This window comes from Camponotus floridanus, unplaced genomic scaffold, assembly GCF_003227725.1.
Source record: "Camponotus floridanus strain SB8 unplaced genomic scaffold, Cflo_v7.5 scaffold81, whole genome shotgun sequence".
NCBI lineage: Eukaryota > Metazoa > Arthropoda > Insecta > Hymenoptera > Formicidae > Camponotus > Camponotus floridanus.
Window position 1 is genome coordinate 220903 of NW_020229851.1, and position 19585 is coordinate 240487.

Genomic DNA, 19585 nt, shown 5'->3' on the forward strand with positions numbered 1-19585 from the left:
AAATGTAACTAATAGAGCAGATAACTAAATGTAGATATGAAAAAAGATAATGTACATTTATCGCAATAATTAACATAAATTGGAGGAAGAAGACTGAAAAATGCATATACTTTTTTCTTTTTAGGTTCACACATGATATGACTCAGTCCCGCGAGGTACTGGCGATGATGGATGCGCACACAACTACGTTCGGACGCAAGAAAGGTTGTACAATTTCCCGGTGTGGTGTCTTCTTCTTGGGAGCATTTTTTCTGATTAGTCTGGTTGTCACCGGTTTGTTGGTGTATCATTTTGCGCCTTGTCTCACGGAAAAACAAGTCAACCAATGTGACGACTTTTTTGACAATTCACTTTTGCCGAGCGGAAAGGGTTTTTCATCAACCCCTATAAAGAAGAAAATAGATGTTAGATTACCAAAGGCAGTTGTACCCGATTCATACCAATTATGGCTGATACCCTTCATATGGGAGGGTAACTTCACCTTTCACGGCGAGGTAACATTTTTCAATTTCGGAATATATTTCATAACAAGTGAAAAGATTTCTAAACATGTCATTAGAAATCTTTTTATATAACATTATTTATGTTTCTTTTATTTTAGAATTTAACTTATAATTTATACATATTTATATTTTTGTAAATAAAATATATAAATAAGTAAAAAAGTAAATAAAAATTATTATCTATTATAGTAATATATATATATATATATATATATTTTTTTTTTTTCTTTTTCTTTTATTTATATAAAATTAATATAAAATAATAGCGAAGGAATAAGAAAAATGCAAACTTAAGTTTGACTCTTCTAATTTATTAAAAATTTTTATAGCAATACTTTCTGTAATTTATTTTATAAAATCATGTCAATTGAATATCCATGTTTAATTAGCGATTGATTATCATATTTAATAAGCAATTGTAAATATTTCGGCATTTTCCAAAGTATTTCCTTTTTTTGTGAGATTTCTTCACGTGGTTTTGGTGGACAAACTGGTTTAATGTGCTATTATATATGTCAGCTTTCTATAGTGAATCATAATGTTTTTTTACATAATGTTTTTTACTTAATTCTTAATTCTGTAGATAAACCGACACATAAAGAAACGCACGTAGTAGCGATTGACAACCGTTCACTTTCATATATCGAATCTATAGAGATCTATATGTATGGACACACAAGTCACGTGCGTTTCAAGCTTAACTTCCCGTCAAGTTTCTTTTTCGTTCTTTTCACTTTCTTCTGTACCGTTTGTTTTCAGCTCTCGATATTGCTAATGAGAAATGTTTAAATATTTTGGAATCATACAGAATGTTACTTTGAAATCTAAAAATGTAATGAACTATAATATCGTACTAATGAAACAAAAATTTAAAACTTGATTAAAAATTCAGTATCTCAGATTTTGAAGAAAATTGAAGAAATATACATATTATTTTATAAAAGCTACTTAATATAAAAAAATTATTTTATATAAAAAAAAATAGAAACATTTTTTATTTATCATATTATCTCATATTTAGGTCAAGATTTTGGTGAATGTGACGTTAGATACGAACAATGTCACACTTCATGCAGCGGACATGAAGATTGATGAAGGCTTTACAAATATCAGGGAATACTCTGCCAATAGCAACAAGACTAACAAGATAATCAGGATCGTGGAGCAGAGAAACGACACCGACAGGCAATTTCTCGTGATTAAAACGTCGGACACGTTGAGCAGAGGCAAACAATACATGGTGCAGCTCAAGTTCATTGGCTATCTGAACGATTATCTGCAAGGTTTTTACAGAAGCTCGTACATGGCCGACAATCAGACAAGGTAAGTGGCACCGTGATGGAATTTTTATAGACGATATAAATTTAGAATTGTTTCTACTTTTCGTTCAGTTAAATGTGGAATTACATCTTGAGCAAACATTTTGATACGCAAAATTATTTTATTTATTATTGAATTCTAAACATAAACTATAACAAAATAGAGAAAATTTAATTAAGACAAAGCTATATTATATTACTATATTATATAAGCGAATGTGAGCGTCCGGGAGACATAAAATTTGAATTACTTTCTCCAAGTTTGCAAAACTTACGTTGAAGTTTTCAATTTTTAACATTATCATGATCATGTTTATCAACGCGAAATATTTTTGTTAATCTAAAAGGAGTGATTATCCTTTGAATATCTCGCGTTGCGATCGCGTATTTGGCTTACGTGAGCTCAAACAAGGACTGCTGTCGGCTGTTTGCCAAAGGTATCTCTGTTCTGCATTATAGATGGATCGCCACGACTCAGTTCCAAGCAACGGATGCGCGCCGTGCTTTTCCGTGCTTCGATGAGCCGGCTTTGAAAGCCAAGTTCCAAATCAACATAGCACGTCCCAAAAACATGACATCTATTTCGAATATGCCCATGGAAGGAGCACCGATGCCAGTGTGAGTAATTGTGCATGCCATACTGTTATACATGACACTATATTGCAGCATTTCGTATTACAGATTCGATGCAAATCTACATCTTTCAGATATGATTTTCTTGCATGATTCCGCACGTATGAATTTTCTTGTTCTATTTCAGATTTCTGTTTAGCACAAAGCATACAGAATATAAAATTTAATTCGAAATAGTTTATTTATTGTACAGACTGATATATCTTGACAAAACTTAATTACAAAAATATTTATACTTTTATTATTTAAATTACAAAATTTTACTTCTATTAATTAAACAAAAATAAGAACAATTAACAAAGTAATTCATAATATGTGTAGGATGAGAAATACATAAAGAGAAATAAATAAATTTTTTTATAAAGCGTTAATTTTGAAAAATTGCTTACAAAAGTTATTTATTTAAGTGAGAATTTTATCAAAAACATTTTTGTTATTTAACATTCAGGCCCGGTTTACACACGTATGTATGGGATCATTACGAGCGTTCAGTACCAATGTCTACATATTTAGTCGCCTTCATAGTTTCTGACTTTGATGTACGGAGATCGGAAGATGGTAACTTTGGAGTTTGGGCGCGCCACGATGCTATTAATCAATCGCAATATAGCTTGAACATTGGACCGAAAATTCTCAAATACTACGAAGAGTATTTCCAGATCAAGTTTCCTTTGCCAAAGATGGATATGGTTGCATTACCTGATTTCTCCGCTGGTGCTATGGAAAATTGGGGATTAATAACTTATAGGTAAGGATATCAGATACATATATTTATAATTATTTTTGAAACGCGATATTATGTTCCTCGTTTTTTTTTCTATTCATCTATTTTGCTATATGAAATAAAAAGTATATTATCAATTCCATTATCTCATAAATATTACCAAAAAAATTTCAATGTATAAAAATTATTGGAATATTTAATAATAAATAATTTATTAATAATAAATAGTTGTATTTTTTATATATGTTATTTAATTATTTATATCAAAAAGAAATAAAATCATTTTAGTTATCACTTTATTTAGTATATTTAGATTTGTTAGATTATGATATTCGAGAGGGTAATAATATATGAACGGCGAAAATATGGTAAACATTTTTATAATTTTGCTCGAAGAATAGAAATTATTTTATGTATATGTGTTATGTATAAAAATATATTTTTTATAATAAAAAATTTATCAATGATTATTTAAATTTGAAATTGACTAATAAGTAGCATTTAACAAATTAAATTATGAATCTAAATGTTTCTTCATATACGGAGATATCGCAATATTCTCTTACGATTAATTCAAATAATATAAAACAATTTTTACTATATATATACATACATATATATACATACATTTTTACTATATATATATACATTATTATTATTATTATTATTATTATTATTATTATTATTATTATTATTATTATATGTTATGTTGATTATTATTATATGTTATGTTTAAAAGAGACGGCAGAGAGTTAATTTGTAATTTTGTTTATTTAGAGAGACAGCAATGTTATACCAGGAAGGCATATCGACCAGTAGTAATAAGCAGCGGGTAGCCACCGTGGTATCTCATGAGCTCGCGCATCAGTGGTTTGGAAATTTAGTGACACCAAGTTGGTGGACAGATCTTTGGTTGAACGAAGGTTTCGCCAGTTATGTTGAATACATCGGTATAGATGCGGTAAAATCCGTTTTTAAACAATGCTAAATTACACATTGCACTACAAATATAATGCTGTCAAAATACCGGTTGAAGAAATTTGATGTTAAATATTTTGAACATATTTAAAAATTATGCCACGTTTATCTTTTATTATTTAATATAAAAACATATAATTATAAATTTATTATATATATATATTTTTTTATTGGAACAGGTAGAACCGTCGTGGAAAGTCCTGGAGCAATTTGTCGTCCATGAGCTTCAAAATGTGTTTGGTCTCGATGCTTTGGAATCTTCTCATCCTATATCCATCGAAGTTGGCCATCCTGACGAAATCAATGAAATTTTTGACAGAATTTCTTACGGAAAAGGTAACTTGAGGAACTACACGCACTATAATAATTTTAATAATTATAATAGTGTATTTATATCTACCGAAATTTTTTCAGGTGCTTCCATAATAAGAATGATGGATCATTTTCTTACCACAAAAGTCTTTAAACAAGGTTTAACTAATTATTTGAATGAAAAGTGAGTAAAAAAATTAATTAATATTTTCATCTTTTATAATTTTTGCATTTAAAATAATTTAAAATATGTATGGTAATTAATATTTCTTGTCTTTTTTCTTTTAATATTATAAATATAAAATTTTGCAAATGAATTTTTACAACTGAGCTATTTCTGCTATTTCTGTATATTTAATAGAGCTTATCAAAGTGCTGAGCAAAATGATTTGTGGCATGCTTTGACTCAGCAAGCTTACAAAGACAAGGTACTTGAACCAAGCGTAACCGTTAAAGAGATTATGGATACTTGGACCTTACAAACCGGTTTTCCTGTAATCACTGTCACGCGAAACTACAACAACAATAGTGCAACGTTGACGCAGGTTTTTACAGATTATATAATAATTGAATAAAACATATTAATAAGCAGGTAACAAACAGTTTCTAAAATAACGCGTCTGATTCACATAATTATTTTCTATTTGAGAAATAAGATATGTTAAATATATATATATATATATATATATATATATATATATTATTAAAAAAATATTTTAAAAATTATAAAATGTAAGACGTATAAGTGTAAGTGTAAGTGTAAGTGAAAGATATTAAAATATAATATTGTTGCAAAAAATTATTCCAATTGACAATTGTTTTAAGTAATTTATTATAAATGTATTACATGAATAATTTGTTTCTCGCAGGAACGCTTTCTGCTTCGTAATGGCACCACAAAGGTTACTACATCTTCGTTGGAACCATTATGGTGGGTACCCATCACTTATACGAGTGAGAAGCAATTAAATTTCAAGAACACTCAACCCATGAAATGGATGAAAGCGGAACACTCGATTATTCTCAACGATTTGGGTATAAGCTCATCTGAGTGGATACTTTTTAATGTGCAAGAAACTGGTAATTATATTATGTTTAGATAAAAAATCATATTTTTATGCCATAAAAATCAAAGTCATCTTTAATAAAAAATTTATTTTCAATTTTTTAAGAAAATAACTTTTCAAATAGTTTTGATTAAATTATAAGATTAATATTTTAATATCAAAATTTTTTGCCTGGTAAATAATATGAATTTCGAAATAAATTTGACGAAAAGAAAATTGTAAATTTAAATACGAAACTCTTTAGTTCTCCTTTTTAAAAGACAAGATATTCTTGAAATATTCTAAAAAGTAACAGATTTATCCATTTTTTGTCCGCTATTATGGAAACACAGCGTCAAACAAGCGTCACATCACATTGTAATATATTTATAAAACAGGATACTACAGAGTAAATTATGATAGAACAAACTGGCAGATGATAATCAAGCAATTAAACAAACAAAATTTCAAAGACATCTCGACAATTAATCGAGCACAGTTGATTGATGATGCTCTGAATCTGGCTCGAGCTGGCAATCTCGACTACAGCACTGCTCTTGATGTTACCTCTTATTTGGCTCACGAAACAGAATATTTACCTTGGAAAGCAGCTTTCAGTGCCATTAACTACCTCAATGACATGCTCATAAAAACGCAAGGTTACGATAAATTCAGGGTAAATACTTATTAAACAAAAATTTTAACGAAAAATATATCAATAAAGCTTTAAACTGTTAGTTGTTTAACTTTTGAAAAATTTTCTGATTTAATATTTTATTTCGATACACATATAATATATCTCTTTTTATAGCTTTTAATCATATATTATTTCTAAAACATATAAGTTGATCTTTTTGAATGCAATAATGTAATTAATTCTATGTTATAAAGACATTTTCAATACGAGATATAAAATTGTGATCTAAAACTAAATTTATATGCAATTCGATGTATAAATAAAATATGCAATGTGCAAGAAATATGTAATTTATAACTGTTAATAAATTCTTCAGTTGTACGTGTTAAAACTATTGGACAATGTGTACAAACAAGTCGGTTTCATTGACAAGATGGGAGATCCTCAACTGACTGTTTTCACTCGAATTGATGTTTTAAATTGGGCGTGTAATTTCGGCCATGAAGATTGCGTAGGAAACGCTGTTCAACAATTCAACAATTGGCGTCATACTCCTAATCCGGACGTCAACAATCCGTAAGTGAAAACATCACGACATGTGATAAAGCTAGATTATCAATCGAGTTCTTTGCACATCATTCGGCATATTACTATTATTAAAAGATAATCGGAACAAATGAGTTATGTGATTTCTATCAATATATGTAAAGATATAATCATATTATTTCAAAAACTCCATATTACTTTTAAAGAATAATTAAAGAAATTATTTACAATTAATATATTTATATTTTTATTTATATTTTTGTGGCTATTAAATTTTTGTATTTTAGGATCTCACCGAATTTGAAGGGTGTAGTTTATTGCACAGCTATTCGAATGGGTGGACAAATTGAATGGGATTTCGCTTGGCAACGATATCGAGCAACTAATGTAGGATCGGAGAAGGATCTGCTTCTGCAAGCGTTGGGTTGCACGAGAGAGACATGGCTCCTGAATCGATACTTAGATTGGGCTATTACAGAAAATTCAGGAATCAGAAAACAGGATGTATCCCGAGTTTTTGGATCAGTCGCAAGTAACGTCATTGGTCAACCGATCGCGTTTAATTACTTTAGAAACAAATGGACGCGCCTCAGGGAATAGTAAGTAATATTTTTATATATTCTACGTCATGACCGCAATAAGATTTCCTAAAATACAAATTTGAAAATACAATTTTTTTTCTCTTATTTGTTAAATATTTAATATAACGCAGATATTTTATTATTTTCAGTTTTGGAACGTCATTATTATCCATCAATAACATCGTAAAATCGTCAACTAGAGGAATAAATACAAGATACGAATTAAAAGATGTAAGTTGAATATTAGAAATAATTCAATAAATCTACGAGTAGTCAAGATAATAATGTTAAAACTCCTATTTGATAAATTCAAAAAATTTATGGACCAGCATTCATCGCTTAAATTTACAATTTATGAAGAAATCTCTCAATGCTGCATTTTGAAATATTTTGAGAATAAGAAAATTTTCAATAGATATACATTCTCATTTTCATGATATTATATTTTTTCTAGCTTCTGGAATTTGCAACTGAACATATAAATGAACTCGGTACTGCAAGGCGAACCATACAACAAACAGTGGAGCAAGCGGAAGCCAATATACGATGGATTGATAACAATCATGCAATAATTCGCGATTGGTTACAGAGGAACACCGCGTAGTAATTGATCTTGACAAAAAATTAAACGGTCTTTCGTGTGATAATGATATCGCGCACGTCGATTTTTTGTTGAATTTTACTGTAGCATCAAAGTGATGTGACGAAAATTCGTCCATATGGAATAGATTGTAGAGGAGATATATGAAGTAAAATTGCGAAACATGGTTGGATTGTATGAGAATATTATGTGTTTTTTGTATGTATTTGTAAATATACGGGAGAGGAAGATCAGCATTTGTATGTAAATGATATTTATGAAGATAGCGAGGAGTGAAATGGCTTTTCCGCGTGGTGTGTTTTCTCGATTATATCGTTAGACTATAAAATGTATTCTATGGGAAGAGTGTGATAACACATAAATGGGAAAAGTGTGATAACATACGTTTCGTTATAATACAATTATCTTATTCACATGATTATTATTATAGATATCAATTTACAAGTAAAGAATTTCACTATTCAAACGAGTAGCAGAAAAGATAAACACATATACATATTTGGAATAACAATTAGTAAATATTATAAAAGAAAAAGAACTTATCGTAAAATTATTAATTCTAAAATTGTATGTGTTTCAGTTAACTATTCAGCTGAAAATCAATTTATATAATCTTGTCATTTTGAAAAATACTTATAAAATAATTATAAAAATAATTATAAAAATAATTATATGTTTAATTAAATTAACACGATATATTCGTAAAAAACAATAAATTAGTATGAAGTGATAATTAACACGAATATTATCGAAGATACTTATATCTAATTAAACAAATATATATTAATTCGATGTTTATAATTGTTGATTATTGTAATAATCTAGTTCTATATATATACATATATAAAATTAGAAAAAAATTGATTTATTCTATTAATGAAAGTCGCATTTTCTTATAGCGACTATTGAAATATCCAATATGATATATGATATTAAAATTAATAAAATATTTTTGATCGCTCATTAACAAAGACAATAAAAAGATTTATATATATATATATATATATATATATATATATATATGTATATTGTGATCAAATATACATATTTTAAAAATTGCTTAAAAAATCAAATATTGCTTAAATAATCAAATATTATCTAGCATAATTTAATACTTTATGTACTTAGAATTTCAAAGAGTTCTCTATTCTCAGTACATGAATACTTGCTGCAGAACTGCTAATTACAAATTGCTAAATAATTCGTGTGCGATAAGATTTTGATTATTTATTCAAGATTCGCAATACGACTATTTCTTCGTGATTGTCTGTATTTTATCACGACAGTAACCGATTAAAAATATATAATACCGCTTTATTTTGAAAACATTGCACATTGTAAGGCTACAAAATAAAATTGTATCGATTTTTACAAATTTTATTGTATGTATTATTTCGTTTTTTTATTAATATTGAAATATTTTAATTTCAACTTTAATATTTATATATATATATATATATATATATATATATATATATATACAAATACATACATATATATATAAATACGCGCTTTATCCAGATAGATATTAAATGCAGTTTTTGATTATTGAGCAGTTATATTGACTTTTTTCTACTAATTGAACGGAAAAACTATTTAGTATCCCAATCAAGATATAACGCTTTTCATATAGTTATTGCATAGAAAAAGTGTAACAAGTGTACAAAATCTGAATTCAGTTATTTCATAATAAATGAGAAAATAGAAATTTTGTGAGAATTTTACTCACATATTATACAATAAAATTGCTTTAACTAATTTTACCCCCTTGCTATGCAATATTTCTGTATATAAAAAAACAATAATACCAAGATAGTACCGAGGGGGAGAAAATAGTAATGCGAGACGCTTCAGGTTCCTTTTTGAAACGCGAAAAGTATAGAAAAACAATTTATTATGATCCTTCATGATAATTAATAATTAATTAACTTTTATCAACGGGTTAATTAACTTTTATCAACGAGTAATTGTACTGCAATGATAGGTCTTTATCAAAGAACATCTGTATCGAAAGAGAAGAGATAAAAATTATAAATTATTTTGCGTTGCAATCTTTACTGATAATAATTATTATGTAACAAATGAGTACAACAAAAAAGAGTCAATGGACATTATGGAAAAAAACAAATAAAAAACTTCGAAACTCGCGAGAGGACTTTGATATATCTTTGAATACTGATGTAATTTGTTTTTTATTTTTAAAAATAGAAATGGGAACACATTTCTTTTAACATATATATAATACAATACAATGTTTAATTGTATAATACAATGTTTACAATGTTTCAATCATTCATTATCGTATGGTCAATTTCCGCCGAGTGCAAAACTATTTGTTTTGTCTGTTGTACAACGTCGGTTTCAATCTTGACGTGTCCGTCGACAGTGAAATTTCCTACGTCGAGATAAGGCGTAACGGATATGACATATTTTTTGGGACTTATATTTGTTGGCGATATTTCCTCCCTTCTTGTACACGTAGCCATCGAATGATAGAAACCGAAGCGGATTTATACCACTCCAATTCGTATCTAGCGATTTTTAAAGAAGACTCTAAAGATTCGAAGATCGGCGCGAATTCTGTCTTGTTTATGAGATTTTGAAATTTCTCCACTAATCTAGGTGTGGAAAAATGTTGTGAAGCTCCATCGAGAATTGTTACTATTGTACTCTGGCCTCCATAACTAAAAAAATAGCATACTTATAAAATCAATTTAAAGTCATCTTTCTTTTTACCCGTTTAATGATATTATTTATTTAATCGACATTTCGTATCGCATTGCTCAAAAATATTTTTAAGAAAATATATAATATAATGGGTGAGATATGTATTAATATATTATTAACATTTTATCCATTTTAAATGTGACTCGAATATTATTTGTATTCTGTTTCTACGCATTTGTATAAAGTATTATACATATAATACATATAATAAAAAGATCTTACTATTTCTCCATTTCTTTGTAATGCTTTTCAACAAATTCAAGAATATATTCAGCGCCAGTCAAACCAGAATTATAAACGGCAGCGAAGACGTTTGTACTGTCTTGTTTACGAATTCGATTGTTTGCGTAATCGCTGATGGCATATCCTAAGTACCTGAATATAAAATTAATAATAATTAATTTCTAAATACAATATTATATCGATAAATATGACTATAATCAATCGCGCTGCTTTTCTTGCCATGTGAATGATTATACTACATAACCATATTATGCCACATAATTGATTATACAAACAAATTAACTATCAACTCATCATTATATAAATATACTTAATTAAAATATATTTTACTCTTAAGACTTACATATGTTAATCAATCAAACAAATGTTACGTAAATAATATTAGGAGAATGCTCATTATCTCCATTGAGTGATGTGTCTTTAATTATATTTTGTAATAATATTTTATATTAAGGAAGAATACTTTCACGTTTAAAGTCTTACTTTTCTAAAATGGTAATATTCAAGCTGCATCCAAGAGCGTTTATAATCACTGTTTGGTCGGTGACATAATTGGAATTCAAATATTGTTTCCACAAAAATTCCCAGTCTTCATGAGTTCCATATCTTGCGGCAACGCAATATGCTGTAGACCTTTCATTCGGCTTAATACTGTCGAATATTAAGATTATTTCATTTATTAATGTATTTAATTTAAATACTCGACTTTATTATATATATATATATATATATATATATATATATATATTTTGTATATTATATGAAAATCATAAGAAAAATAATCGCTTGTATATTCTTACGAAATAGAAGTATTTGTTTTCCACTGTTTAAACTTCTGCATATAAACTGTTATACACTCATTGTCATCTAAATTGCAGGCCCAATTATTTATCTCTCGTCGTAATAAAATTGTTAACCTGTCATCATTTGCGCTATCTTCGTATCCTAATTTTTTGCGATTATCATGCAGAAGAGACAGAACGTATTCCTAAAAACATAAAATAGCATTACAGATTTGCTACATTTATCGGATGAAAGAAAAAGTTGTTTTGTTATTACACTTATGCTATTTCTTTTTTATATTAAAATTTATATAAATTTTTTTACTTTAATCTACAACTATTACAGTAGAGATCGTAAATATTTTAGTATTTAATTATGCGTAATATATTTGATGTAATCTTTAATAACTTATTGTTAGACTAACTTAATAACTTAATAATTTAGACTAACTTTGAATAAAGAATGTTCTTCGTGTCCTGCAAATCGTTTATTCAAATAATCTAAACCATTGAGTGCTGCTTTAAAGGGCAAATAATTCGTTTCCTGTTTAAGATACATTAGTCCGTTCAAAACTGTTTCGTAATCTTGGAGTCCTGCTCTACCCAAATTTAACAAATCGTCTATGATTCCGGCTCTATTTAATACGTGAATATCGTTGAATTTGTCGCTATTTAAGACATTGAAAATGCGCTGCCAGCCATCATAATTATAATTAACTCGATAGAAGCCTGTAATAAATATTAAAACTGTTTATTAAGCAATTTCTATCGATATAAAATATTTTAATTTAAAATATTTATTTTACTATTAACTTTCCATTTTTGACAATTTAATCGATTACTATTTAATTATAATATTTTAATTGCAATATTTTTCGATGTAATCTAACATTATAAATGTTTAATTATAAATTTGTTTTATTAACCCGATGATTGAACGTTGAATATCACCCATTCTTTCGGATCAATTTTAAGATCTATAGTATCTTTTTCAATGGACAGCCAATCCTTCGTAAGAGTATTATTAAAATTTGGTTCGGTTTGTGTAGCCCATGTAAGCGGCACCCACCATGTGACATTTGTAGAAGTTTTACTTAAGTTTCTTAGAAGAAAGCGTTGTTGAGTAATGTGGAGTACGCCTTTGTCATCGATATTGACTGATACAACAGGGTATCCAGCTTGTGTAGTCCAGGTATCCATTATTGTTTTCACTGCAGCGGGTTGTGTTATAAGTTGTTGTAGATGAATACGATTTTCTATTGCCTCCCATAAAGCATCTGGATGGCCTAATCCTTCTTCTTTGCTAAAGAATTTATTGTATAATAATTGTATATTGATAGAAAGAAAAAAATTTTGCATTTTTTCAAATTCCTTATATGAATCAATTTTAGTAGATATGTATAATTTACATTACTATGTAAATATCTAATTTATAATTACCCAATAATTTTAAAATTAAAAAGTAATAATTTATTCGCTTATTTGCAAAGATTTCATTAAGAAATATTAATGTAATACTAAAATAATAAAGAGTTATTTATGTAACATTTATCTATTATCTAGTTATTTTAATTAAAAATTTATATAGATTAATATATGTCAATATTAGTAATCTAATTCTTTTTCTAAAGTTATGATTGTATCAATTACTTTTAGAAATTAATTGATTTAACCTTACATATATAATTTTAAATATCTTTGTAACTTAAATAAAAGCTAAGCAATAAATAAAATATAATAAATTGTATAATTCCTTATGGAACATTTACTTATTATGTAAGTAATCGCGTAATGCGAGTTCGAAGACGTTGGTTCCAAACATAAGGCTCATCATACGAACAATGCTAGCTGCTTTTGCATAGGTGACAGGATCTGCTATTCCCTCGAGTTGTGATTGATTAGAAACTTCTCGAGTCATTGATTGAGAAGAATCAAGACCATCCGCTATTAAAGCAGATTCATGCTGTTCTACTACGAATTGTTCTTTCATGTTCCATGATTTTTCAACCTAGGCATTAAAGAGACAAAAAAATTATTAATCCGATTTCTTTAAAAATGTAAATATGAAATTTCTGTTTTTTAAATTATTATGTACCAGTATTGTGATGTCAAGAATTGATTATTGATTTTCAACAATATGCAAGTATCATATGCAAGTATGACGTAAATTATATAAGATCAAAACTGTACAAATTATTCAGACTAAATCTAAATCTAATTTCTTTTTAATTAAATTTGACTGTGATTCTATAACGATAAAATATTTTGCCCTTACTTCCGCTGTACCAAAATATTCAAAATATCTAGCGAATGCTTCACTAAGCCAGAGATAGCTCCACCATTCTGGTGTCACTAGATTTCCAAACCACATATGCGTGAGCTCGTGAATAATTACAGAAGCCACGCTCTGTTGTGCCAGTACCGATGATTCTTTCTCATCGTACAACATTTTAGGCTCGCGATATGTCACCAATCCCAAATTTTCCATGGCTCCGGTTTGAGTAGTTCCGAAATCGGGAACAGCTATCATGTCCATTTTAGGAAGGTAATATTTTTGCTGGAACATGTTACCGAGTAACTCTAAAGCTGTAGTACCAATCTTCAAAGCGTAATTCGTTTGATCGATGACGGATGTCCTGGACCACACTTGAAACTTATCTTGGTTAACAAAACTAAATTCTGAAATAACAAATGCCACTAGGTAGGTGGACATAGGGATACTTTCCTGGAAAGTGTCCCAAAACTGGTCTTTCCTTTAAAAAATAAAAAATGAGTTAGGAATAGTATTAAAACAGGAAGTCAATTTAACAGCATACTTATAATGAAGCATATATTCTGTACTTTTCTAATGCTTACAATTTTTCAGTCTTATTTAAAGGCATATTACTGACGCATTTATATTTTTGGTCTCTTGATATGCGAATTGTGAATTTTGCCTTAAAACTAGGCTCATCGAAGCATGGGAATGCATATCTCGCGTATGTTTTTGAAAACTGTGTTGCAGCCAGCCACCTATAAAAGATTTGTATTAGAAGCTTCTATAAATTTATATTGATTTGATATTTATTTCAAAGATTATGCATATTTATACTCTGTTTAGTTTATGCTTTTTATAATTTTGTAATTTTATTAACATAAAATAGATTCTAGAAATTGACATATATATTGCTTACTTGATCTGATTATCTTTATCGAAGTAAGAACTTCTATAAAATCCGATCATATTGTCATTCAAGATACCGTTATAATCGAAAGTAATTAGTATCTGCGATCCTTTCTTAAGAGTTTCGGAAACGATAAGGGTGTATTTTTCAGTGTTTTTATCATATATAACATGCTCAATGTTAACAGTTTTATTTTCCAATAAAACGGATTGATTTACGATTTGGATATTTCCTTTATGTAGCGTAATTTTGTCAGTTTCGTTTTGTACCACAGCGGTAATTTTTACGAAGCCCTCAAATGTAAAATTTTCTTGTAATTTTGGTACAAGTATGATTTCGTAGGAAATAGGTTTAATAGATACTGGTAATCTATAATCATCATTTTGTGATATCTCATGATATTGAGAAAATTCCATATTTTGTGTACGTATATCTGCAACAAAATAAATATGCTATATTATATTAGTTTGTGCAAATTGCTGTACATGAATCAATAAATTAAAATTAGATATTTTTGTAAATTTATTGATTCATGTACAGTAATTTGCGACAAATTGATATAATATAGCAAATATAAATATAGCATATATATTTATAATTCTAAATACTTGTAATGAGTATATAGTTTTATATATAAATATTGATGAGTATATAGTTTTATATATAAATATTTTATTCAATTATTCATAAATTACTAATTTCATAAATTACTAATTTGAAATACGAATTCTTATGACAAATGTTAAATACGTATATAATTTTAAATGTTAAATACGTATATAATTTTCTGTTCTATTAACGTTTTTGAAATTTACTTTTATGTTTTTATTGCGAAATATGTAGTATAAGTTATAAAATATGTTATATAAGTTGCAAAATATATAATATAATTTTATAAAATTAATTAAGAACGTATTAAAATATCATATACAAAACAGTTTATATACAAAATATAATTATATTCTATATATTTTCTATTTTTTATTGTTATTTTTTTAGTAATATATGATTTGAGATATAAATTAATATAAAACATATTAATATATTTATTGAATATAAGATATAAATAGAATTACCTTGATAAGCGGAAAATGTTTCTCCTGTATCTTCTCTGAACAATATGATTAAGATGCAAAGTAACAGATATTTCCGATAGATCATTATCTAAAAGACAAATATATAGTTTTTTTTAATTTTAAACTCTGTCAGCAATTAATTAATTACGCCATAGAATTCGCAGAGTTCAATATAAAATTTATTATCTTATCTAAATATATAAAATACTACTGTTTTTTTTAGAGAATAAGGAATTTTAATAATTTAGAAATTATGTCTCTTAACTGTTTTATCGCATATTTTACTATTATTGTTTTTTTCCTAAATAAATCACGTTTTATTTTACAAATAAATGTTTACGAAGAAAGATAAGCGAAAATTATATTTGCAGTAATATTGAGTTTTAGAAGAATTCTTTCAATTTTACTAATTTTATATCAGTCACGTTTAAATAAAATAAAAGTAAAAAATTTATTATAAATTTATTATAGTAAATAATATATTCGATTTTCACAACACGTTTCTGATAATTCGCTCGTTTAGTTCTCGATACAATTCTCAAGTAACAGATTGCTATATGCAATTTTGATCTCTTTCTGATACTGCTGGGATTATCTATCATATCATCTATTATCTTATCATAAATTTAATGAAGAACAATGTCATTTTTCATTTTGAATTATGATATCGCGTTTTGTTACTTACATAAAATGTTATTTGCTACTACATTCACTAATTAAATAACTGGAAAAGAAATTACACAAAAATAAAAGATTTATATTAATCTCCAAAAGAAAAAGACTTATCAACAATTATATCAATATATTATACATATTTGATAAGCTATTCATAAATCAATCTAAACTTATTGGTAATAATCTAGATTAATGCGATAAAAATCTTTATAATTGTAAGTATAATGTATACTTAATCACATTACAATTGTTGCGTAGCCTTGTGGTTTCCAAGCGGTGATATCGGTACTCGTTCTTTCAGGATCGGCTTGGTCGAGAAAGAATAATGGCTTCTTCTTGTTTAAACTTATCTTTCTATACTGTGTTCGCTGCGCGTTTGAAAAGATCTATATGCAAGAGCTCGGTGCTCTCTTATTGAGGCCTTTCGGCGATCGGCGGAATTGTCCGAGAGTGTCCGCGAATCACGCGTGAGGCCGCGGTGGATATAAAGCAGTACAAAAAGCATTGTATTGCTTTGTACAAGGCCGCCCCTCATTGAAAGCATGTGCTTTCAATTAAAAAAAAAAGAAAAGAAAAATTGAAATTATAGACGCTCGCTATGTTGGATATAAATAACAAAGAAAAAAATGTTGTAACCTAGAGAAAATACAAGTCTTTGGTACAATCAGAATTGATGCTTATGGTTAACAAAGGTTATCTTATTATCTAATTAAAAATAAACTTACTTTATACTTAAGTCTATTGGCAAAATCGCGAGTTTAGACAGAGGTTTCATGAATGAGCCTTTCGCTGTTCGAACGGTGGCGGCTCGCGCGACGCAATCGGCACCGGTGTGGACTTCCTGTATTCGACCTAATAGCCACTGCAAAGGAGGCAACCCTTGCTGCTTTATGAGCACTAGTTGCTCCGGTTTTAATTGCACGCCTTTGTTGACCTTCCATTTTGTTCGCTCTTGCAAGGAGTGTAGGTATTCGAGACTCCATCTACGCCAAAAATGTTGTCGTATTTGCTCCACTCTTTGCCAACGCGTTAGCCGATTCTCGTTAACATCATGCAAATCGTGACAAGAAAAACCGTTTAGCGTAGTACTAATCAAAAAGTGGCCGGGACTAAGGTACACCAGATCGTTTGGATCGGCTCTGAGTTGCGTGAGTGATCGTGAGTTTAAAATCGCCTCCACCTCGCACAGTACTGTTGACATCTCTTCAAAGGTTAAATGGGCCTTGCCTATTATTCGGGCCATGTGATATTTTGCTGACTTTACAGCGACTTCCCATAAACCGTTAAAATGAGGCGCGTTGGGCGGAATGAAGCACCAGGTTGTTTCGTGCTCGCGAAGAAAATGCTGTATGCCGCTTTAATTATCATTAATGAAATCGTATAAATCTTTAAGCTACCTATTCGTTCCGACGAATGCGGTGCCGTTATTAGAGTATATACAGGCGGGTTTGCCCCTTCGAGAAATAAATCGCCGTAACGTAGCGATGAAATTCTCTGATGTTAAATCGTTTACTAATTCTATGTGGACTCCTTTAGTGACGAAACATACGAAAATTGAAATGTACGCTTTGTGATTACGCCGCTTGTCCTCTCTTAGAATTATTGGACCGGCGTAATCTACGCCACAATGTGAGAACGGCCTTGAAACGGTAACACGATTGATAGGTAAGGAGTCCATTAACGCCTCTGACTGGATCAACCTGGCTTTGAAACATGTTAAACAATCTCGAACGTTTTTCGTGTGGCCGAACGAAGAGCCAGGGGCCAAAAACGCTAACCGCGGCCATGGTGGCATGTGTTCCGGCATGCAGACTGCGCACGTGTTCCTGCTTTATTATACGCTTCGTAAGTTCGTGCTCGCGCGGGAGCAATACAGGATGACACGTGTCAAATTGTAACTCCGAATTTTTTAATCTGCCTCCCGTAGTAGTCCGCTCTGGTCCATAAATGGAGCTAGGGGGAGTAATTTGCTGGTCGTGTTGATGAAGTTACTTTTTCCTAATTGATTGTACTCGTTGGAAAATGCGATCCTTTGTACTGTTTTGCATGCAACTTCTAATGCATGAGATATCTCATCATGGGAAACAAATTCCATTGGCAGATTGCTCAGTCGACCTGCCAGGATCCATCCTAGACGCGTTTTTTGTAGCGTTGAATGCGTCTGTGATGCTTTGACTTGTCCCACAGATTAAGTCCCAGAAGAGGTCTACGCCAATAAGAGAGTCGATATCGGCAGACTGATGAAATCGAGGATCGGCGAGCTGTAAATTGCGCGGGAGATTAAACTCGTTTCGCTTGAAAGTGAATGATGGGAGCTTGTTCGTGACCTGATCAGTCACGATGCATTCTATGTCGAACGAGTACGTGTTTATACGCGATTGCATCCTTAATCTAATGATTTGCTTTTTTGTTGGTTTAATAAGCACATTTATTAATTTGTAATGGGCACAGATGGACAATCTTGCTTGCTCAGTACAAAGAGACAGACTGACATGCTGCGATACAGACATCATCACGCGCGAGCGCTCAAAACCAAAGATAAGAAGCGCGGTCATTGTCTTTTGCCCCTTTTGACTGATTTTCTAATCGGTAACTAAGCATAGAATATTACATGGAGGAGAGATCAAACAGCTAATATAAATATAATTATAAATGTAATAAAAAAACATATATTAATTGAATTAATTATTCAATATGGAATGAACAGTAGATTTAAAAAATATTATTATTAAATAATTTTTTATATTTTCTTTTATATATTACTTTTATTATTTACTAATATAAAACTCAAAGATATAATTTTTCTGTATATTTATATCAGTTTTTAAGTAATTGAGCTCAGTAAAATGCAGCGGTCTATAACTTTTAAATGACACATACAATTATTTATTATAATATTAATATTAAATAATACTAATTTCGAATAAATATAAAAAGTAGTATTAGGAAGGTATTGTATAAAGAAAGGGAAAAAATATTATTTCTATTCTTAATTTTATAGAAAAAAATAAAAATTATTATCTAAAGAAAATATTATT

General features: G+C 29.0%; 3 protein-coding genes across 6 annotated transcripts in view; 1 reads left to right on the forward strand and 2 right to left on the reverse strand.

Annotated features, from left to right (window-relative positions):
- The window catches only part of LOC105253865 (aminopeptidase N), a 31453-nt gene extending 23046 nt beyond the window's left edge, over window positions 1-8407 (forward strand). For all 3 annotated transcript variants that reach the window (XM_011262196.3, XM_020028294.2, XM_025414496.1), the window contains exons 2-15: window positions 125-494; window positions 1525-1826; window positions 2282-2440; window positions 2904-3203; window positions 3957-4140; window positions 4337-4493; window positions 4572-4653; window positions 4831-5014; window positions 5339-5549; window positions 5914-6191; window positions 6529-6728; window positions 6986-7297; window positions 7429-7510; window positions 7734-8407. In XM_011262196.3, coding sequence (XP_011260498.1) covers window positions 138-494; window positions 1525-1826; window positions 2282-2440; window positions 2904-3203; window positions 3957-4140; window positions 4337-4493; window positions 4572-4653; window positions 4831-5014; window positions 5339-5549; window positions 5914-6191; window positions 6529-6728; window positions 6986-7297; window positions 7429-7510; window positions 7734-7883 — 2958 coding nt within the window. In that variant the 5' untranslated portion in view covers window positions 125-137 and the 3' untranslated portion in view covers window positions 7884-8407. The remainder of the gene's footprint in view (window positions 1-124; window positions 495-1524; window positions 1827-2281; window positions 2441-2903; window positions 3204-3956; window positions 4141-4336; window positions 4494-4571; window positions 4654-4830; window positions 5015-5338; window positions 5550-5913; window positions 6192-6528; window positions 6729-6985; window positions 7298-7428; window positions 7511-7733) is intronic.
- Window positions 8408-10192: 1785 nt separating this feature from the next.
- LOC105253862 (aminopeptidase N-like) lies at window positions 10193-16989 on the reverse strand. 2 transcript variants are annotated; one of them, XM_011262191.3, is made up of 12 exons: window positions 16793-16989; window positions 15873-15960; window positions 14806-15229; window positions 14489-14644; window positions 13908-14385; window positions 13402-13640; window positions 12559-12935; window positions 12084-12361; window positions 11651-11838; window positions 11334-11501; window positions 10830-10982; window positions 10193-10564 (listed from the first exon to the last, which is right to left on the reverse strand). In XM_011262191.3, the coding sequence occupies exons 2-12, from the start codon at window positions 15955-15957 to the stop codon at window positions 10321-10323; spliced, it is 2790 nt and encodes a 929-aa protein (XP_011260493.3). In that variant the 5' UTR covers window positions 15958-15960; window positions 16793-16989; the 3' UTR covers window positions 10193-10320. The 2 variants fall into 2 exon arrangements, with proteins under 2 accessions (XP_011260493.3, XP_025270282.1); XM_025414497.1 differs by having other exon boundaries at window positions 16788-16989.
- A 279-nt stretch (window positions 16990-17268) lies between these two features.
- On the reverse strand, window positions 17269-18354 carry LOC105253878. The gene is made up of 2 exons (XM_011262216.1): window positions 18113-18354; window positions 17269-17902 (listed from the first exon to the last, which is right to left on the reverse strand). The coding sequence occupies exons 1-2, from the start codon at window positions 18352-18354 to the stop codon at window positions 17269-17271; spliced, it is 876 nt and encodes a 291-aa protein (XP_011260518.1).
- Window positions 18355-19585: the final 1231 nt, after the last annotated feature.